This window comes from Puma concolor, chromosome E1, assembly GCF_028749965.1.
Source record: "Puma concolor isolate L17-30 chromosome E1, mPumCon1.1.hap2, whole genome shotgun sequence".
Lineage (NCBI taxonomy): Eukaryota > Metazoa > Chordata > Mammalia > Carnivora > Felidae > Puma > Puma concolor.
In genome coordinates, this window is record NC_141680.1 from 39,285,898 (window position 1) to 39,304,538 (window position 18,641).

At 48.6% G+C, this 18,641-nt stretch overlaps 1 protein-coding gene and 1 long non-coding RNA gene across 3 annotated transcripts in view; one reads left to right on the forward strand and one right to left on the reverse strand.

Annotated features, from left to right (window-relative positions):
* Positions 1-2,075: 2,075 nt before the first annotated feature.
* Positions 2,076-4,937, reverse strand: LOC147574327 (uncharacterized). Its single transcript, XR_015244115.1, has 3 exons — positions 3,789-4,937; positions 3,508-3,681; positions 2,076-2,355 (listed from the first exon to the last, which is right to left on the reverse strand). It is a non-coding gene; the product is annotated as an uncharacterized LOC147574327 (long non-coding RNA).
* A 258-nt stretch (positions 4,938-5,195) lies between these two features.
* The window catches only part of SOCS7 (suppressor of cytokine signaling 7), a 29,143-nt gene continuing 15,697 nt past the window's right edge, over positions 5,196-18,641 (forward strand). Inside the window, exons 1-6 of one of the 2 annotated variants that reach the window (XM_086687140.1) lie at positions 5,196-6,368; positions 13,089-13,153; positions 16,289-16,393; positions 16,842-16,943; positions 17,810-17,940; positions 18,451-18,619. In XM_086687140.1, coding sequence (XP_086543266.1) covers positions 5,404-6,368; positions 13,089-13,153; positions 16,289-16,393; positions 16,842-16,943; positions 17,810-17,940; positions 18,451-18,619 — 1,537 coding nt within the window. In that variant the 5' untranslated portion in view covers positions 5,196-5,403. The remainder of the gene's footprint in view (positions 6,369-13,088; positions 13,154-16,288; positions 16,394-16,841; positions 16,944-17,809; positions 17,941-18,450; positions 18,620-18,641) is intronic. The other variant, XM_086687141.1, reaches the window with a different exon arrangement.

The following is an 18,641-nucleotide window of genomic DNA, read 5'->3' on the forward strand; positions in this document are numbered from 1 at the left end:
GACTGCTTGGGATTCTCTCTTTCTCCCTCTCTCTTTCTCAAAATAAATAAATAAGCTTAAAAAAAAGTTGAGCTTTAAACCCAGACTTCTGACTCTCCACGCTGCCCCCCATCAAACCCACCATGACCTTGTTCAACCTTAGAGACCTTAATAAAGCCTCCTTCCCGAGGAGTAAATCAAGGCCCAAAGAGGTAAAGACTTCCCCTAGGAGCGCATGGTTGTTCGTGACAGAGTAGCGGCCTCCACGAAGTCTTCACCTCCACACTGGGGGGAGCCTTTCTTCTCCAGCACCACGGAGGTAACAACCACAGCCAATGGGTGTGTGTGTGTGTGTGTGTGTGTGTGTGTGTGTGTGTGTGTGTGTGATGGGGACAGGGAGAAGAGAGCGAACAGCGTTTTGCTTCTGCTTCTTCCCCTTTCATTTTGTCATCCTAAGTCCTGTCTCCTCCCTTCCTTCATGAAAACTGTGCCTAACCCCTCTTGCTCTCCCCGGGGTTTCTTACCCCTCACATCCTTCCCTACGCTGGACTCTTGCAGGCTGTGATAGAACAAATCTCCTGCCTTCCTCTCCCTCCCTCTTCCACCACTGGTGCTCCCCACCCACCCAGAGACCTGGCCTCACTTACACATGCTGTCTCTTGGCTTCTTCCCCTCTCGCTCTGCCCACTCCCTTGAACCTTTGATGTCCCAGAGCACCGGAAGTATGTAGGAAGGGATGGGTGGTGGTTGCTAAAAACTTCCCTTCACAGGGAAGAGCTTTACAGGCGGGCCCTGCACACAACTCTGCCTTGGAACCTAAGTGGGGACGGAACAGGGGGGAGGGCGAGGAGGGGGGTTGAGGATAACCCCCCAGCAGAACCGCTATGATGTCAGACCTGGACGTGCCTGTAGCCCAGAACTTCCTCGGATAGAGAAGGAAACTAAAACCAAAACTGAAGGCCAGTGAAGTTGACCTTCTCAAAGCCACAAAGCCAGGGAGTGGAGGCAGGCCTGTATCACACATCCATAGTCTCTCCGCGGCCTCTCTGATTCCGTGTGCTGAGAGAGAGAGATGAAGGGCAGAACGACCCATTCCAAGTTCTTGGTCTTACTGGTGACTGTTAGCGGAGAGGCAACAGACACACTGTATAAAGACATAATAATAATCGGTTTTGCCCCCCAAGAGGCTTTTCATAATAATGACAACCAACATTTGGGTAGCGTTTTACCATTTCTGTGTAAGTTTTCACGTAACCTCCACAACAGCCCCGGCGGCGGGGGGATTATTATGGAACTATTTTTACCAATGAGACACAGGTTCAAAGGTACTAAATCATTTGCTCTTGGTCATACATCTAGGAAAGGGGGTGATTAGGGCTCAAGCTAGCTGGGAAGCTCCAGAGGGGCAGGGGCAGTGTTGATCGCCTCGTCACCACACCCCCGAAGCCCAGCCCATTGCTGAATGACTAAGTGAACCTCAGGACTGGTTTAAGTTCTCTGAGTTTTTATTTTCATTTCTTATGTTTTTAAGTAGGCTTCATGCCCAGTGTGGGGCCCCATGGGGGGCTTGAACTCACGACCCTGAGATCAAGACCGGAGCTGACATCGAGAGACGGACGCTCAACTGACGGAGCCACCCGGGGGGACCCATTCACAAACCTTTTAAACTAGGGTCCTACCACTTCAGGGACCCCCTAGATAGTCCTCAGTGAAAGAGAGAGGTGTAGACACAAAACCTGCTCAGCAAATGCAAATCCAGCTCGTACAAAGATACACTTCCTTTGCTCGGGCATTTAAGGAAATGGAGAAAGGCAGTATTCCTTGCCCAACCTTAGAAAGAGCCTGTGCGGGGGCGCCTGGGCGGTGAAGTCATTTCAGCCTCCGACTCTTGACTTCACCTCAGGTCATGATATCACGGTTTGTGGGATCAAGCCCCACGTGGAGCTTTGTGCTGATAACACTGAGCCCGCTTGGGATTCTCTCTCTCTGCAACCCCCCCCCCCCGCCCCTCCCCTGCTCACGCTCTCTCTCTCTCTAAAAATAAATAAAGAAAACTTAAAAAAAAAAAAAAAAGAAAGGAGTCTATGTGTGTTTCCCTGTGCTTCTGTGTGCTCTGGAGGAGAGCTGAGATACCCCAGATGGGGACATGCCAGGTGGGGACATAGCTTCCCTCCCCAACCAAGAGAGTAGCTGGACAGCAGAGGGCGCTGCACAGCTACAGACCTTGCATTCATGGGCTAACCTGTTCCGGGGCCAGAAAGGTTTGCCAGAGACAGCCAAGGACCTTGGGTGATCTCCTTTGGCTTCAAGTGTTCTGTGATCCTATAGCAACTTCTCTTCTTCTCTCCAGAAATCTGAGTGGCACCTGAGAGGTAGCTGAAGGAGAGAGGGTGGTTTTGAAATCCACTGTACCTTTTTGAACTGTGTGACCTTGGGTAAATAACTCTCTGAGCCTCAGTTTCTTCATGGACAAGAAAAGATACTGTGTTGTGCAGAATTAGAGATGAATTTGTATCAGGAGCCCCTTGCAAGGCATGGGGTTGAACAACCATTCCCTGCTTATGTTCCAGCGGCCCACTCTGTGCCAGGAACAGTCCTTGGCCCTGGAGAGTCCATGAATGGGCCAAAGGCAAACCTGGCCCCTGCCCTTACAGAATTTACAGCCTAGTAGGGAAGGCAGATTTTAATCAAATAACCCCACAGACAGATGAAAAATTACACATGTGCAAGTCAGTGCAACAAAGGAGTGGTTTTGGAGCTGGGTGGGGAGGAAGTACCTAGCAGGGAGATTTCTCCAAGGTGGTGAGGAAGAGAGGTGAAGGTTGGTGGGAGATGAAGCCAGAGAGAAGCAGGGATCAGATCACACAGGACCCCATAGGCCTCCTTAAGGAGTTTTGTCTTTAGCCTAAGAATGATGGGAAACTACAAAGTGTTACAGTCACAGGTTATGGACAAATTTCCATTTTATTTATTTATTTAGTTTTAAATAATTAGTTTTGAGAGAGAGTGTGCACAGGGGGAGGGGCAGAGAGAGAGGGAGACAGAAGATTCAAAGTGGGCTCTGTTGCTGACAGCAGAGAGCCCGATGCGGGGCTCGAACTCATGAACTGTGAGATCATGCCCTGAGCCGAAGCTGGGCACTTCACCGACTGAGCCACCCAGGTGCACCTCTATTTTCGCTTTTAATTTTATTGTTAAGTAAAGTCCACACCCACTGTGGGATTTGAACTTAATGACCCAGAGATCAAGAGTTGCATGCTCTAGCAACTGAGCCAGCCAGGCGCCCCAACAAATTTCCATTTTAAAAAGGTCTCTCTGGCTCCAGGACTCATATCTTCCTCGCCTCAATGCACCCTGAGGTGCAGAGTTGCTAAGTTCTGCTGGCTGATCCTTCCTCCTCCTCTCTTGCATCCCTCAGCATCTCTCATGGGATTGCAATGGTTTCCTAACCGATCTCTCTGCCTGCAGTCTCCAGTCCAGTCCTCTCCCTCCCCTCCAGTCCAGTATCCTCTACACAACAAGCTTTACCTTATTTGATCTTCACGACAGGCCTGCAAGTAAGCGAAGCAGCGGTCCTTATCCCTATTTTGCAGATGAGAAAACTGAGGCGTAAAGGTGCTGGGGAGCTGGCTTGTCCAGGACTGCAAAGGCCAACTGTTAACACTTCAGGAATTTTGCAAGCCAAATTGTTAAACACAGCCACTATTAAAAATGAAATTGTACACACTTATAATTAAATGAGGTTTAAGACAAAGGTAATAAAATTTCAAAACTCATCACTTTCTAATAATTTTACTATTACTACTTACCTATGCTCTTGGAGTTGTTATTGTACCTGCATGAGGAAACTGCTACAAAAGGGTACCTTACCATTCGTCTCTTTCGTTCAGTAACAATGTGTGCGGCAGACTGAAATCAGCCATGGTGGGAGTATTTACACCATGGATATCAGCAAATGCTACAAATCAGGGCCTTGATTTATTGTTTTGTCGATTATCTAGATTTAAGAAAGTGATGGAGAAAAAGTTAACAGTTTAGATTTTAATTTAATGTGCTACGTATGCCTATAGCCATTACAATGTGAATAGCACAGAAACTGAGGAAATGTTCTTTTAGTATTTGAAAACTGTTTTCTGATTCAGCAAGCAAGTCACTCCCATAATAAGACCCTCTTTATTTTTTTCACTCTCCTCTTACACTGACATGGAGGAGACCATCAACCAACATTCATGCTGCAATTCCATACCACAGGCTACCCATACAAGAGTCTGCCAAAAATCAATGAAAGGATTCTTTTTTTTTTTTAATTTTTATTTTTGGGGTTCTTGGGTGGCTCAGTCAGTTAAGCACCCAACTCCTGATTTTGGCTCAGGTTATGATCTCCTGGTTAGTGAGATCGAGCCCTGCATAGGGCTCCACACCGACAGCACTGATTTTGGGATTTCCCCCCCTCCCTCTCAAAAATCAAATAAATAAATCTAAAGAAAAAGATTCTTATTTTTAAGTAATGTCTACACCCAACGCGGGGCTCACAACCCCGAGATCAAAAGTCGTATGCTCTATGGACTGAGCCAGCCAGGCGCCCAATGAAAGGATTCTTGAGAATCAACGAGTTATATGGAATTTGCAATTGTACTATTATGATTTGTAAATTGTGTGCTCTACATCCTTTACATCAGTGAAATTTGTAATAAATTATGTACCATACATATGCATATATTGCTCTCTTCCCTCCAGAGAGTCGGCTGTCGAACACTTATCAGCACACCACTGGCTCTAGAACACACATTATTCATGTGTCATTCCATCAATATTCACTGGATGCCAGCAGGGATACAGATAGTCAATGTAGAAATGACTCGGCCACGGCCACACAGCGCAAGCGGCAGAGGCGGGACCAGATCAGAGGTCCTCCCAAGGCCAGCGGCTCTCGGCCAGGGCTAAACCCGGCTTTCCAGGGCCCCAGGGCTAAACCCGGCTTTCCAGGGCCCCTCGACCGTACCGGGGAGGGGCGGCTTTGGCCTCAGCGCCCGGGAAGTAAAAAGCAAGGGCCGGGGCAGGGGACCAACGGCCAGGCGAGAAGCAGCCCACGGCCAATAGCGGCCCAGGCCGCACTTCACGTCACGCTCCGTGGAGGCAGGCGCGAGCACGCCCTGGGGGAGGGGGCGTGGTCATAGCCTCCCGGAAGTGACGCCATCCGGGGGCGGTCCTCGGCGGCGGCGGCGGCGGTGGCGGTGGCGGCGGCGCGCGGCCTGGGCTCGCGCTGGGCTCCGCGCGCCCCCCGCCCCCCTCTATGAGGCAGAGGCCGCGGCGGCCGTTAGCGCTGTCGCTCCGGGGGCCGCGGCGGGCGGGGCTCCGGCGGGGCCCGGCCTAGTCCCCACCCCAGCCCGGCTCCCAGCCGCCCGCCCTCCCTCCCTCTCCCCGATGCAGGGGGCTGAGCTCCGGGATGGCGAGGCGGCGGCGGCGGCCGCTTCGTACCGCGTCCTGAGCCGCCTGCTCGGCTATGGAGAGGCGGCCCCCGAGCCAGGCCCGCCGCCGCCGCCCCCGGGCCATGGCCCCTCGCCGCCACCCTTCCTCGCGCGGCCCGGTCCGCGGGGCTCCCGGCCGCCGCAGCTGATGGTGTTCCGCAACGTGGGTCGGCCGCCGGAGGAGGAGGACGCGGAGGCGGCCCCAGAGCCGGGACCCTCAGAACTGCTGTGTCCCCGGCACCGCTGTACCCTGGACCCCAAGGCCCTGCCGCCGGGGTTGGCGCTCGAGCGGACCTGGGGCCCGGCGGCTGGACTGGAGGCGCAGTTGGCGGCTCTGGGGCTCGGGCAGCCGGCGGGGCCGGGGGTCAAGACGGTCGGTGCGGGTTGCTGCCCGTGCCCGTGCCCCCCGCAGCCGCCCCCTCCGCAGCCCCAGCCCCCTGCTGCCGCCCCGCAGGCCGGGGAGGACCCCACGGAAACGAGCGACGCGCTGCTGGTCTTGGAGGGCTTGGAGTCGGAGGCCGAGAGCCTGGAGACGAACAGCTGCTCGGAAGAGGAGCTCAGCAGCCCGGGCCGCGGAGGAGGAGGGGGAGGCCGGCTTCTGCTGCAACCCCCGGGTCCTGAATTGCCCCCGGTGCCCTTCCCGATGCAGGACTTGGTCCCCCCAGGGCGCTTCAGTAGAGGGGAGCAGCAGCAACCGCCCCCGCCCCCGCCTCCTCCCGGGCCCCTCCGGCCACTCGCGGGCCCTTCTCGGAAGGGCTCCCTCAAAATCCGTCTCAGTCGCCTCTTTCGCACGAAGAGCTGCAACGGCGGCTCCGGAGGTGGGGATGGGGCCGGCAAGAGGCCTTCTGGAGAGCTGGCTGCTTCAGCTGCGAGCCTGACGGACATGGGAGGCTCCTCGGGCCGGGAACTGGACGCGGGGAGGTGAGACTGGCTGGGGGGGCTGGCCGACAAACTTCCTTTTCTTGTTTTATTTCCCTTTCATTCTGCGAACAAGATCCTGACCATTCTTAACGATATGCTTTTCCTAAAGAGGCAGAGACTTGGGGCTAAAGGTGGTGACCTCGCCCATAAGGTCAGAGCTCCAATTGTGGGAACAGCTTTCACTCCAAGGGTCCACTCCGGTGACACTCCTCAGCTGGTTAGCGTCTCTCCTGTTGGGAGATGATTTGAAACCAGCCCCCCACCCCCACCCTGGCCTGGATTTTAAAGTTTTCCAAGGTGTCTGTCTGCCATTACTCTTGGTAGGGAGGTTGCTGGAAATGATTGGGGCAAATCTTTGGGGCAAAAAGTTGGTGTTGTAACCACCTTGCTTAGTATTCTTTCCGTGCACCAGCACCCCCACCGTTTTCACACTCAATCATGCAAATGATGTGACACACTTGTGCAGTTGTAGGCCAGCAATTGTTTGGGCATCTCTGTTCCAAATTTATTTTTTATTTAAAGTTTTATTTATTTAAGTTCTCTCTACACCCAACGTGTGGCTGGAACTCACAAACCCTGAGATCAGGAGCGGCACACTTTTCCTACTGGGCCAGCCAGGTGCCCCTCTACTCAAAATTTTAATGTTTTCCTGGGTGGTCCCTTAGATGTACTTGGTATCTCAAGCCTGTGTGCGGACACATTGTGAGAATAGAAAATAGTTTGCTCTCAAGCCCATGTGAGTATTCTAAGTGTAAGGTATAGACATGGGTGCCTGAGTTCTAGGCCAAGTGATGAAAATTCCAGACTTAGATGTTGATTTTTTTTTTTCCCTGCATTTCTGAAGGACGGACAGCACTGTGGCAACCAGTGTTGGGTGTGCATATGGGTTTAGAAAGCTGTCAACTTTTGTTTCAAGAAGTGAGACTTGTGGTAACTGCCATTGTGGTTTGCACTGCTGAGTGGGTTCTTACAAAGATTGGAATTGGTTTTGGTGCCGCTCATATGATGGATTCTTGAGACACACGGGCAGCCACAACCCAAGGCTGCAGAACGGGTAGACCCATAAATTTGAGAACTTGACTGTGCACCAGAATCACGTGGGAGAACTTTGGGCAGAGATCAGTCTGTCTGAGGGCCCAAGAATTTTGAATTTCTGCAGAGTTTCCCACTTGACCCCGAAGTATGACCTGGACTGGGAACCACTCATCCATGGACTTCTCCTTTCCCCGGAGTTTGGGTACCCCAGGAGGAAAGTGTGGGGTCAGTTTTGACTTCGCTGCCCTTTTTGACCAGCTGTGCCAGGGGCTCATCTTGGGGATCAGACCAAACCCAGACTGCCTAAAGAAATCAGTAGGTTGATGTGTGTTGCCTCCTCAGGTAGACCTGTATTTCTGCATTTGCTTCCCAATGAACTTAGGCTGGGAGCTCAGGTCTTGAAAAATGTGTGGCTGCCGGAACAGCTTTTTTTGTAGTAGGCTCTGCATTCGATGCTCCACTTACCAGCATAGGTGAAATTTTCATCAGGTTGGGGGAGGGCAGGATTGAAGCTGTGGGTAATGACATAGGATAGACTGCTAATTTTCTTGTGGTTTGTCTTGTCTTTGTTCCATATTGACCAGGACTTGGTCTAAGATTCCAGAGACGCCAAATATGAGGTGTGGCGTGAAATTGGCTGCTACGTCTAATAGATTAGGAAGAGGAAAAGGCATACAACATTATACGGTTTTTTGCCTTTGGAAGCGGAATTTAATGGTCATTGGCTGCTCTGTTACCAACCCTCACACTAAGCACAATACAGATTTCTGCTGCAGAGCAAATTGGGCTGGAGCTCTGCAAAGAAGCTTAGTTCAGGGCACTGGAGAATTACATTTTTTGGTCCAAGGGCTTTTTCTGATGAATTGGAGAAGAGCTAGGTATTTGTGTATGAACAGTTGGTTGACTGCTATTAGGAGGCAGCATGTTGTACAGAGAACAACAGGAACATCTGGATTCCCCTTCCAACTCCAACATCAGCTGGGGAATGTAGGCCAATTTTGTCTTCTTCATGCTTCCTCTTTTTTTCCATCTGTAAAATGGGAGTGATTCTTGTCTTGTTCCTGTCCCTGTAGGAACAGACTGAAGACAAGAGAAATTGAGATGGAATATTTTGTGCCTTTGGAGAAGTAATAAGATTGAACTGGTAGTTTTTTTTTTTTGTTTTTTTTTTTTTAATGCTTAGGATTTGGTGCCGTTAGATTTGCTTGTTAGCTTTTCCACAGCTTACTACGTGCCAGTCTTGTTGGCAGCCTCGCAGCTGTGAGAAACTTGGTAAGTCTGGCCAGGGTAGTTGTGTGATTTCTATGGATCTGCACCTCCTAAGTAAGTCCGCCCTGTTGGGAAGAAGGATGAGTTTGGAATTTTAGTTTGTTCTCTTGTTTTGATTGGTAGGGACCTGGAGGCTGTGAGAAATGTCAGTCTTTTGCCAGAAGGTATATGCCTCCCTCCTTATTGTTGGTTGGAGTTAATTATGAGTCTCTGCGGTCTCTGCTTTATCATTTGGGGCTTTTCAGTAACCTCTGGGTATGATTCTCTGTGCCCTTCTTCACACCTACCTTTCCCACAGCTGTCACTAGAAAGTACTTCCTATAGTCATTTTATAAGCCTTAAGAGTTTCCATATTTTAACATGAAACAAACCTTTAGTTCCTTTCAGGGTCTTTAGAGTCTGCTAAGTGGACCTGCCTGGATATACTGAGTCTTAAGTCTCGTATGAATTAGCTTAGAGAACTCTTTTCAAGTGAAGGAAGAAATGGGCCCAGCAACTAATCAGGTTTCTGTTCTGGAGAACTGGGCGAGGCCTTGTAACACACATATGTTGGAATTCAAAGAGCTGGGCTTGATGCCTGTGGGCCTTGGTGTGATATAGAATTGCTATTTCAGGAAAACCAGTGAAGTTCCCTTGTCTGTTTCACATATGTTGAGCTGATTGTCTTCCTTTGTATTTGGTAAAGAGTAGCATTTGCTCTAACCTTTTCAAATCATCACGGAATACACACATGGTTGGAAATGGGTACCTTGTTCATTTTTCAAGGTTTGTCTTTTGTGAGTTAACAGTTGAGGCTATTATTACTGGCAGTTTTGAGAGTTGTGAGGTGGAAAAATGGAGAACGGTTATGTAGTGGTTTGCTGTCTATTTGTTTGGAAAAAAGATACGGTTCTGGAAAGAGAGGCAGCCTGCCTTGGCATCAGTTTGGGGCCCTGCTGTCGTGGACAGACCTGAGATGTGAGGAGACATTGGAAAGCCTTTTATGTTTCCTTGGGTCTTCGGGTCTAAGGGGGGTCTTTTTGAGAAATAGCATGACATGCTGAGAGCAAAATGATTTTATGGTGTGTGCTGAGGAAGTTCTGACTTTATGTTTGGGTTTTGGGTCAATACTCCGTTGATCTTTTCAACTATTTTTCACCAAGCGGCTGTGGTTGGCATCTCTCTTTCAGAATGAGCAACCTAGCTTCAGAAATCTCTGTCCATTTGGGCCCGTGTCTTTCACTCCTTGACATTTTCCCCGCTAATATTTTAAGGTTTTAGATCTTGGACTACGTCTCTTGGCTTTCCCCTGGAAGTTCCCTCCATAGGTTCTTGGTTTGTGATGGAGTTTTGGATCTGACCTTGCTGCACAGATGTCTGTGTATTGGAAGTAAAAATGAACACATGGTTTTTGTGCCTGTAGCACATGAACAGACACTGGCTTATGACGTGTTGGAAATGGCACAGGCTGGCTGACTTGGCACTGTGTGCGTTAGCAGGGGCAGAGGTAAATTGTGGCCACAAAACCTGAAATTTGGACATCCTAGTTTGGGAGTTACTGTAGAAAAGGACATGTTGGAGTCTTAGGACATCAGTGGAGGGGATTCATGGACAAGAGAGGGAGGACATTATTCTTGCGTTGTTCATATTTTAGGTTTCAGGGAATTTGAGAAGTGGCCAGTGGTTTTATCAATGTGTTGTCGGCCCCATCTAGCCTAATGCTTTTAACTCATTTTATCCCAGGGATCTGTTGCTGTACAATTAGTAATTTGCAGAGTGAAAATGGACAGAGGCCTTCTCTTTGTTTTCTGTAGCACAAGCCATGCGTAGCTGACACAAAGGACTGCTAGCCCCAAAGAAGACCTTTGCCTAAGGTCTTCTGCTGCCCCTGTGCTTTTCTGCCACCTGAGGTATAGCCCACCAAATCCTACCCCACCCTACCCCTCAAGTCTTTCTGCTGCTAAGATGCAAGTGGCCCACTGGCAAAGTTATGATGACTTAACTTTACACCCTAATGCTTATCAGGGTGATCTGGGGAGGAAGCAAATAACACAGGAATGTAGTATAGAAGGGTTTAGTTAAAAATGTTACTGGACCTGAATCATTTGTGTCGCTTTCCAAAAACAGCACATCCAGCTTAGACGGGCTTTTCCCATTTTAAATGCTTCATATATACAAAAGACACATAAAGTGCATGCACTATAATAATAATGAATTGCATACTTGGGTACCCACCGCTAAGCTCAGCAAATAGAATGTTATCAGTATCTTTGAAGACCCCTGTGTGTTGCTTCCTGATTACATCTCTTCCCTCCCCCCGCATAACCACCATCCTCAATTTTATGCTAATCGTTCCCTTGCTTTGTTTTTTATAGTTGTCTAGATTGGTCTTTTCATGAATGACTGCCATTAGAATGCTCTCAGGATCCTTGAGACAGAAACTGCCTTAGACTGTTAGTTAGACCGTTTCCACCCAAAGAAAGAAGGAAGCACTCATTTTTATTATTAGCCTTTCAGCCTCCTAAACCTTCTCCCTCTTCAAGCTTCCAGCCCTGCGGCCCCCTTATTTGCCAGAATAAGCCATCCCAGGGCTCTCAACTGGCTCTGGCTGTGTTCAGATTCATACGTATTTCTTTTTCTAGATCCTAGAAACTATGGTTTTCTCCTTCACAATGCCGGGGGTGGGGGAGAAGATGAGCTGGAGTGAGAAGGCCCCCGCAAGATGTGGGCATTTGGGTACTGCCGTTCTTCAGTGCTTGGCACCGAAGAGGCGCGTCCCCAGCATGGGCAGATGGCAGAGTAATGCAGCTTCCTTTGAAAAGAGGCAAATGGCCAAATGGCTGAGGTGCGAACCCTTTGAGAGGCCAGTGCTGTAGGTTTCTACTTGCTGAGTTTAACGTTGGACCCACAAGTTACCACATAAAAATCAGTTTAGAAGCTCTTCAGTCTCAAAGTTCATGTCCAGTGGAAATTAACTTTCCATTGCAGCCCTCTGGAGTGTTGGAACTAAGCTGCAGCCTGTCATGAGCAACTTGTACAAACAGAGGACCATGTGTGGCTGTGTCTCGTTTGGATGCGGCCAGCTCTCCTGTGCGCGCCTTGGGTGGGGCAGGCGCGGTGCGCGCCATCATCAGATGAGAAGTCTCAGCACGGAAGAAGATGCAGGGGAGTGTGAGATAAGAATCCAGAGTCTTGGCTGTTTCTGAGGAAGGTCTTCACGAGACGCTTTTGAAATTTTGCTTGAAGTGAGTCTTGAGAAGCTTGGGCATCTGTGTTAAAACAAACGCGCAAAGATCTTCCGAAGTCAAATAATTTTAAGTAGGGTTTCTATTTTGGACTTCCTGTGCTTCTCCTCTATGGTGCATTTGAAGTTTTATTTAGTCCTTTGGGTAGAGTTAATTTTGGAAGGTGAGCCAGGTGTAAGGCCTAGAGGCAGGCACTCAGTTCATGGGATTTTTTTTTTTTTAAGTCTGATTTGTTGAGGTATAATTTATGGCCATCTAAAATTCACCTCTTTTAGGCGTCTTGTTCTATTAATTTTGACAAGTGTATTCAGTCACATAACCTCTGCCACAGTCCAGATATAGCATATTTTTGTCATTTCGGCAAGTTCTTTCCCTTGTCGTCAATTCAGTCATCCTGAGGGGAGTTTTTTTGAGCTTAGCACATTTCTTTGCAGAAAGTCTTTGTCAGAGTCTTTTGGATTTCTTTCATTTCTCCCTGAAAAGCCAGTTGAAATTGGTACAAAGTGAAGTTACCTTTGGTGCCTCTTGTCCCAGGGTTTTCCAGCAGGGTCCCTGGAGCAGCATCCAGAAGCCCTGGGGGGAGCTGTGTGACGGGCAGCTCAGAGAGGGGAAGGGGCCATTTCTTGGGGTGCCAGGCATAGCCCCTGACCCGAGGGCACCCCCTTGTTAGCTGGTGGCTCTGCCCCACACCTCGGGGACATTTGTGCTTGTTGTAGTGCTCTTCTCAAGGCCAGGTCTCTTCCCTGCTTCACTGGGGGGCCTCCTGCATGTTGGGGCAGGGCCACAGGGAAAACTTTTGCTCTGAGATGGCACCTGTTCAGGTCAAGAGCCTTTTTCTTGCTTCCTTGTGAAAATCAACCCTGCCTCTGACTTCCCTCCTCTAGAAATGGACTTGCTAATTATCACCCAAGGTGTTTTACTCTTGTAATACGCTGGGTGTGGAGACATCCAAAGGGATTTCTCATTGCTTTGTAGGCCGAATTGTGTAGCCAAAGCTGTTTAGAAATTGCCTTGTTTCATTCTCCCCCTTTAAATGTTAGGCTTTATTACAAAAGTGTGGCTGACAGTGACTAGGATTTGCTTTTTGTTTTTCAGTGCCTCTGGCATTGAGTGTTGTAGTGATTTAAATGCATATGTGTTCATTTCCCCCACTCTCCATTATTCTCTCTCTGTGTGCTTTCTCACCCCCTAGGAAACCCAGGTTGACAAGAACTCAAAGTGCCTTTTCTCCGGTCTCCTTCAGCCCGCTGTTCACAGGTAAGGGTGATCTCTTTCTTTTTCTTCTGACATCTGAAAGCAGAAGTGTTCTGAGACCTGTCAGGAAACACCTGCAGATGCATCACGGCGGGAGCTTCAGGCGTGTCTACAGTTACTGTCTTCATTCCATACCCGCTGGGTTTGGGGTGAGGCTATTTTTATGGTGTGGAATGTGTTCTTGACTTTGGATGCTTTATAGTTTGAGATAGAGACTGCTTACTGGTAATTAGGTGGCCCTGGCAGTTATGCAGTGCTTAGTTCAGGGTCATCACATATAAATTAAAAGTAGGAATTGCAAATTTATAGGCTCACAGTGCATAAAGGACTCTCTAGAAGGCGTACAATTCCTGTCCCTGCTTCCAAGGGAGTTCATGGATTCTCTAATAAACACGATCCACGATTATCTGGTCTATTTTTAAGGACTTTGGGCAAAGGGGATTACGTGAACTCTTGTCTTACCCATTTTAGGGGCCAGGAGTTCTTGCAGCTGTTAGAATTCTTCATCACGTCTAATTTAAGTCTTTCCTCTTGCAGCAGGGAACACAGTTGCTTAAGTAGAAGAGTGGCTGAATCTCTCTGGGGAACTGCCTTCTCTTTAGTGGGGGAGCTTGTTCAGATAGGGAGCCTTTTTGTTACATCAGTCCCATACAGAGCTCCTGCTTGAGTAAGCTGTCGAGAAAGTCTTTAGCACGCTGCCTGAAGTCTCAGGAACTGAGTACTCCTCAGTGCGGACTAACCAGAAAGGCCTGACTTCAAACTCTTTTGGAGATGGTATCCCTCAAAAAGATGCCTGGAAGAATTATGATTTAGGAATGGACATTTCCAGAAGCAAGCTAGTGGGACCCCCATGACTGCATGGAGTGCCCCAAGTTGCCAGAACAAGTGTGCTGGTGTCTGTAATAGGCACAGGTGGAGAAGGAGGCCACTGTTCTTACCCCAAGCCCAGAATTAAAGATGCGTATCTTGTAGCAGCATGTTTTTCTCGTTAATCAGTGTTGCCTCTTTAAAGCAAGGAACACCTATCCACATTTGTACTTTAAGGTTTGGTATTCCTGTTTTTTAAGCAGCCTTATTGGGGCGCCTGGGTGGTCAGTCAGTTGAGCATCCGACTTCGGCTCAGGTCATGATCTCACGGTTCGTGAATTTGAGCTCCACGTCGGCTCTGTGCTGACAGCTTGGAGCCTGGAGCCTGCTTCGGGTTCTGTGTCTCCCTCGCTCTCTTCCCCTCCCGCACCCACGGTCTGTCTCACCCTGCCTCTCAAAAATAAATCAGTGTTAAAAAAGAAATTAAAAAAAAAACAACAAAAAACTCCAGCCTTATCTCTCTTGAATTACACATTTTATATAAATGCTATATCTACCGTCCAGACCTCTGGCCCTTCAGTAAACATGCTTGTCTGGGCTTACTGTGTTACTCTGGGCTGCTCGGCTCTCAGTCACTAAGCCATGTGATGATTTTGGTTCCTGCTTCCAAGAACTTCTGATGACGTTTAACAACTTAAAAATTTTTTTTCTTTACCTTTTACTCATTTTTGAGAGGCAGAGAGAGGGAGACAGTGCAAAGCAGGCTCCAGGCTCTGAGCCATCAGCACAGAGTCCGACATGGGGCTTGAACCCATGAACCGTGAGACCATGACCTGAGCTGAAGTCGGATGCTTAACTGACTGAGACACCCAGGCAACCCTCCACTGATGATTTTTAGCCCAGCTTTTCTTTTTTCTTTTCTTCCTTTCTTTCTAAATGTTTATTTATTTTGAGAGAGAGAGAGAGAGAAAACACATGTGCATGTGAGCAGGGGAGGAGCAAAGAGAGAGGGAGAGGGAGAATCCCAAGCAGGCTCTGTGCTGTCCCTGCAGAGCCCAGTGCGGGGCTTGGGGGTTTCACAAAACATGAGATCGTGACCTGAGCTGAAATCAAGAGTCGGATGCTCAACCAACTGAGCCACCCAGGAGCCCCTCTTTCTTTCTTTATTTTTTTAAAAAGTAAGCACAACACCCAACATGGGGCTTGAACTCGCAACCCTGAGATCAAGAGTCACATGCTCCACCAACTGAGCCAGCCAGCTGCCCCTTGCAGAGCTTTTCTGCTTATCTTAATTAGTGCTCAAGACCTTTGTGAAAAACCATGTATTAGATTCTGAAAGCCCAGCTCTTGGCCTTTTGGAGATACTGGTTACCTCATTTTTCTTAACTGGGAAATAATAAAATTCTAGCTGAAGGGTTCAGCCTCCCAAATGAGAAAAAAAAAAATTGTTGGAAATAACACCCTAAGGGCCAAATTAGAGAAATCTTAAATTTTGCCCCGTAGGTCAGACCTACCAAAATTTGGCTGTCAACCTTTGTTAATAAAATACCCTTTACCCTCTGGTGACTGAAGTAGAGAGAGGGTAGATGGGGTTGGGTGGCAAGAAGGAGTGTATATGGCAGAGAATAGAACTTATGCTGGAAGTAAGGGAAACCATGTGCCAACCCCCATCAGGCTCCTATGGAGCTTAGCTGATTTGCTGACTGTGGAAGTAATTCATCATTAAGATTGTAAATGCACTTTTCAGCCTTTGTAGCCTCAGCTTGTTAGGAGCTAGTTGATAGCTGAAATGATTGCTTCTCTTATGAGTGAATATTCTGGAAAATCTAGATATGGAAAGCCATTTAAGAAGAAGTTGGGGCTCACATTGGGACATTTATCTGCATTCAGTTTACCGTGCTGTTCTTATGTTTTTCTGGCACTTGCTTTCCATGTCCATTTGGACCTCTAACAAGCTCCTTGCCTTGCTCCCTCAGGCAGAAATTGGTATACATGTCTGTAAAAATAAATGGTGTGGGCTCTATTTGAATAAAGAGCCCTTGTTCAAGGTTACATAGTGGCGCAGCCACAATTAGTTGGCCTTTCTACTGTCGATCCCGTGTTTTTGTCCTAAAGAATCCTTGACCTTTAACAGGGCAAAGAAATGATAGAATTTAAAATGGACTGCCCAGGTGTTTGGGAGTGATTCCAGCTCTGGGAAACATTAGGTTTTGGGGGTTTTGAGAGCTGAGGACCTCGAGCCTTTCTTGCTTGCCCTTTACCTTTTTCCGCTTCCGGCCTCGGCTTCAGGCAAGGTGCTTCCATAACATGCTCGCTCCGTGAATCCCTCAGGTGAAACCGTGTCGCTTGTGGACGTGGACATCTCTCAGCGGGGCCTGACCTCTCCACACCCTCCAACTCCCCCCCCTCCTCCGAGAAGAAGCCTCAGCCTCCTAGGTACGGTCTCTGACCTTCTCTGCCTTCTTGCTTTAGTGGGAGGGGGTGAGTTTTAGGGACCTGTTGTTCTTTTCCAGAAGGAGCAAACAAGCTCCTGAGCTTCTAATAATGACCCAAATATTCCCTGTCCCTTGTCATCTCCCTGAGCAGTTAAATGGGTGTCTTATCTGCATGCTGTAACATTTGCTGTCCATGTGTTGATTAGATCTGTATTTATCTGGCCCCGAATCTACTGCTTGTAGACTGCTCTAGGGATATCCTTACTTTTCTGCTTTCGACAGAGGAAACCAGGTTAAGATGATTGTTGCCCTCTGTGCAAAAAGCCAGGGTGAAGGTCAGGCCATCTTGCTCCAGAGGGCAGCCTGATGATCCTTCTCCCTCTCCTGTGCTTCACCTCACTCATCTGTGCTCATATTTCTGAACCTCTTGCTTCTGTTCTCTCTTCTAGATGATATCAGTGGGACGCTGCCTACATCTGTCCTTGTGGCTCCGATGGGGTCTTCCCTGCAGTCTTTCCCCCTACCTCCGCCTCCTCCACCCCATGCCCCAGGTTAGCTTAGCTTAGAGGCAAGCCTTGTAAAAGTTGGGAGTACCAAGTGACGTACTCTTGAAGGATGGGAGAAGTCTATTTATGGAAGTAACAGAACTTACGAGAAAGCTTAAATCTTATCCCCTTGGCTGGACCAGAACTCCTTGGAATTGAGGCCAAGAACTGGTTTTTCTGACCCGTTTTCCCTGTGGAGGTGAATCTGACTTTTGCTAGGGATAAAAAGACTATTGAATTTTTCCCCTCCTTGTTGCTGAGACTGGTTTGCAATCTCTGAGTAGATCTCACTTGGGAAACTTCCCTAATCTCAGGATGGTGAGGAGGGTTAAAGTTTTCAAAGTTCCCTGGTTTTTCTAAGCTTTTAATGTTTACTGCAGCCTTGTAAATAAGTACCAAGCCTTTAGTAGCCCATACCTGCTTTGCCAGCCTCCAGTACCCACGGAGTAAAATGAATGAAATCGGCATTCTTTTCTACTTGCCTGGCAAAATGGTTCCTCTTCCTGGGCAAGTAAGCGAGTCACTATTTCCAAGGCTGCTTTACCGGCGCTTCACCTCGAGGTGGGAGAAGCTGGAATCGCTCTAGGCTGGTGAAGCCCCTGAAGTAGTCACCTTAGTCAGGTTAGTGAGCAGCCCCCCTCCCCCTCTCCTGGGGCAAAATGCCCCCACCCATCCTTCACAGCTTCCACGAGCCCACACAGCTTTTTGTTCCAGCCCATCCAGCTCTTTTCCACTGCTTTGGCTTCCACCCTTTCCAGCTTAGCTTCTAATGCCTTGCCCCTCTTCAGTTAGCATCTCTGTTTTGGGGGGAGGATCTGCGTGTGGTTGGGAGCAAGGAGGGAACAAGTGACCATCGCCCTTTTGCCCTGCAGATGCATTTCCCCGGATCGCTCCCATCCGAGCAGCTGAATCCCTGCACAGCCAGCCCCCCCAGCATCTCCAGTGTCCCCTCTACCGGCCCGACTCAAGCAGCTTTGCAGCCAGCCTTCGAGAGTTGGAGAAGGTGGGTGGTGCCTGGGGACTGGTGGCTGGCCTCCTCTCCCACTCCCCTTCTCCTGTACTGGGCTCTCTTCTCATTATTTTTAGAAAAAGAGTAGTTATCTTTGCCTCTGTATTTACAGCGCCAAAACAATTGTGCTGCTCTGATCAATTCCATAAGAGACGTTGTAAAATTAAATCTTGGAGGAAAAATATTGAACATGGTAAGAGAGGTTGTGGAGAAATGTTTACGTAGTTGAAGCTGACTTCAGTAGATTAACTGACCCAGTTCCCGCTTCTCTTCTTCGGAGGGCTTCAGTAATGCAATTGTAGGCTTATTCTTCTGTTACTTTGGAGGTCTAAAACAACGAGCCTGCCGTTCGTTGCTAATGGTTAAGACACTCTTAGCTTTTGTCTAGCGAAATGTTTAGGAAGTGATAAGAAGGGGGCTTCTCCTGTGGTAAAATAGATTGTGCTGAGAACTTGAACATTTCCCTGTGCTGTAAATCACTTGACCAATTCTTATCTTTGGTAGTGTGGTTGGTACTGGGGACCAATGAACTGGGAAGATGCAGAGATGAAGCTGAAAGGGAAGCCAGATGGCTCTTTCCTGGTACGAGATAGCTCTGATCCTCGTTATATCCTGAGCCTCAGTTTCCGGTCACAGGGTATCACCCACCACACGAGAATGGAGCACTACAGAGGTAAGAGGTGCTGTTTGAAGAA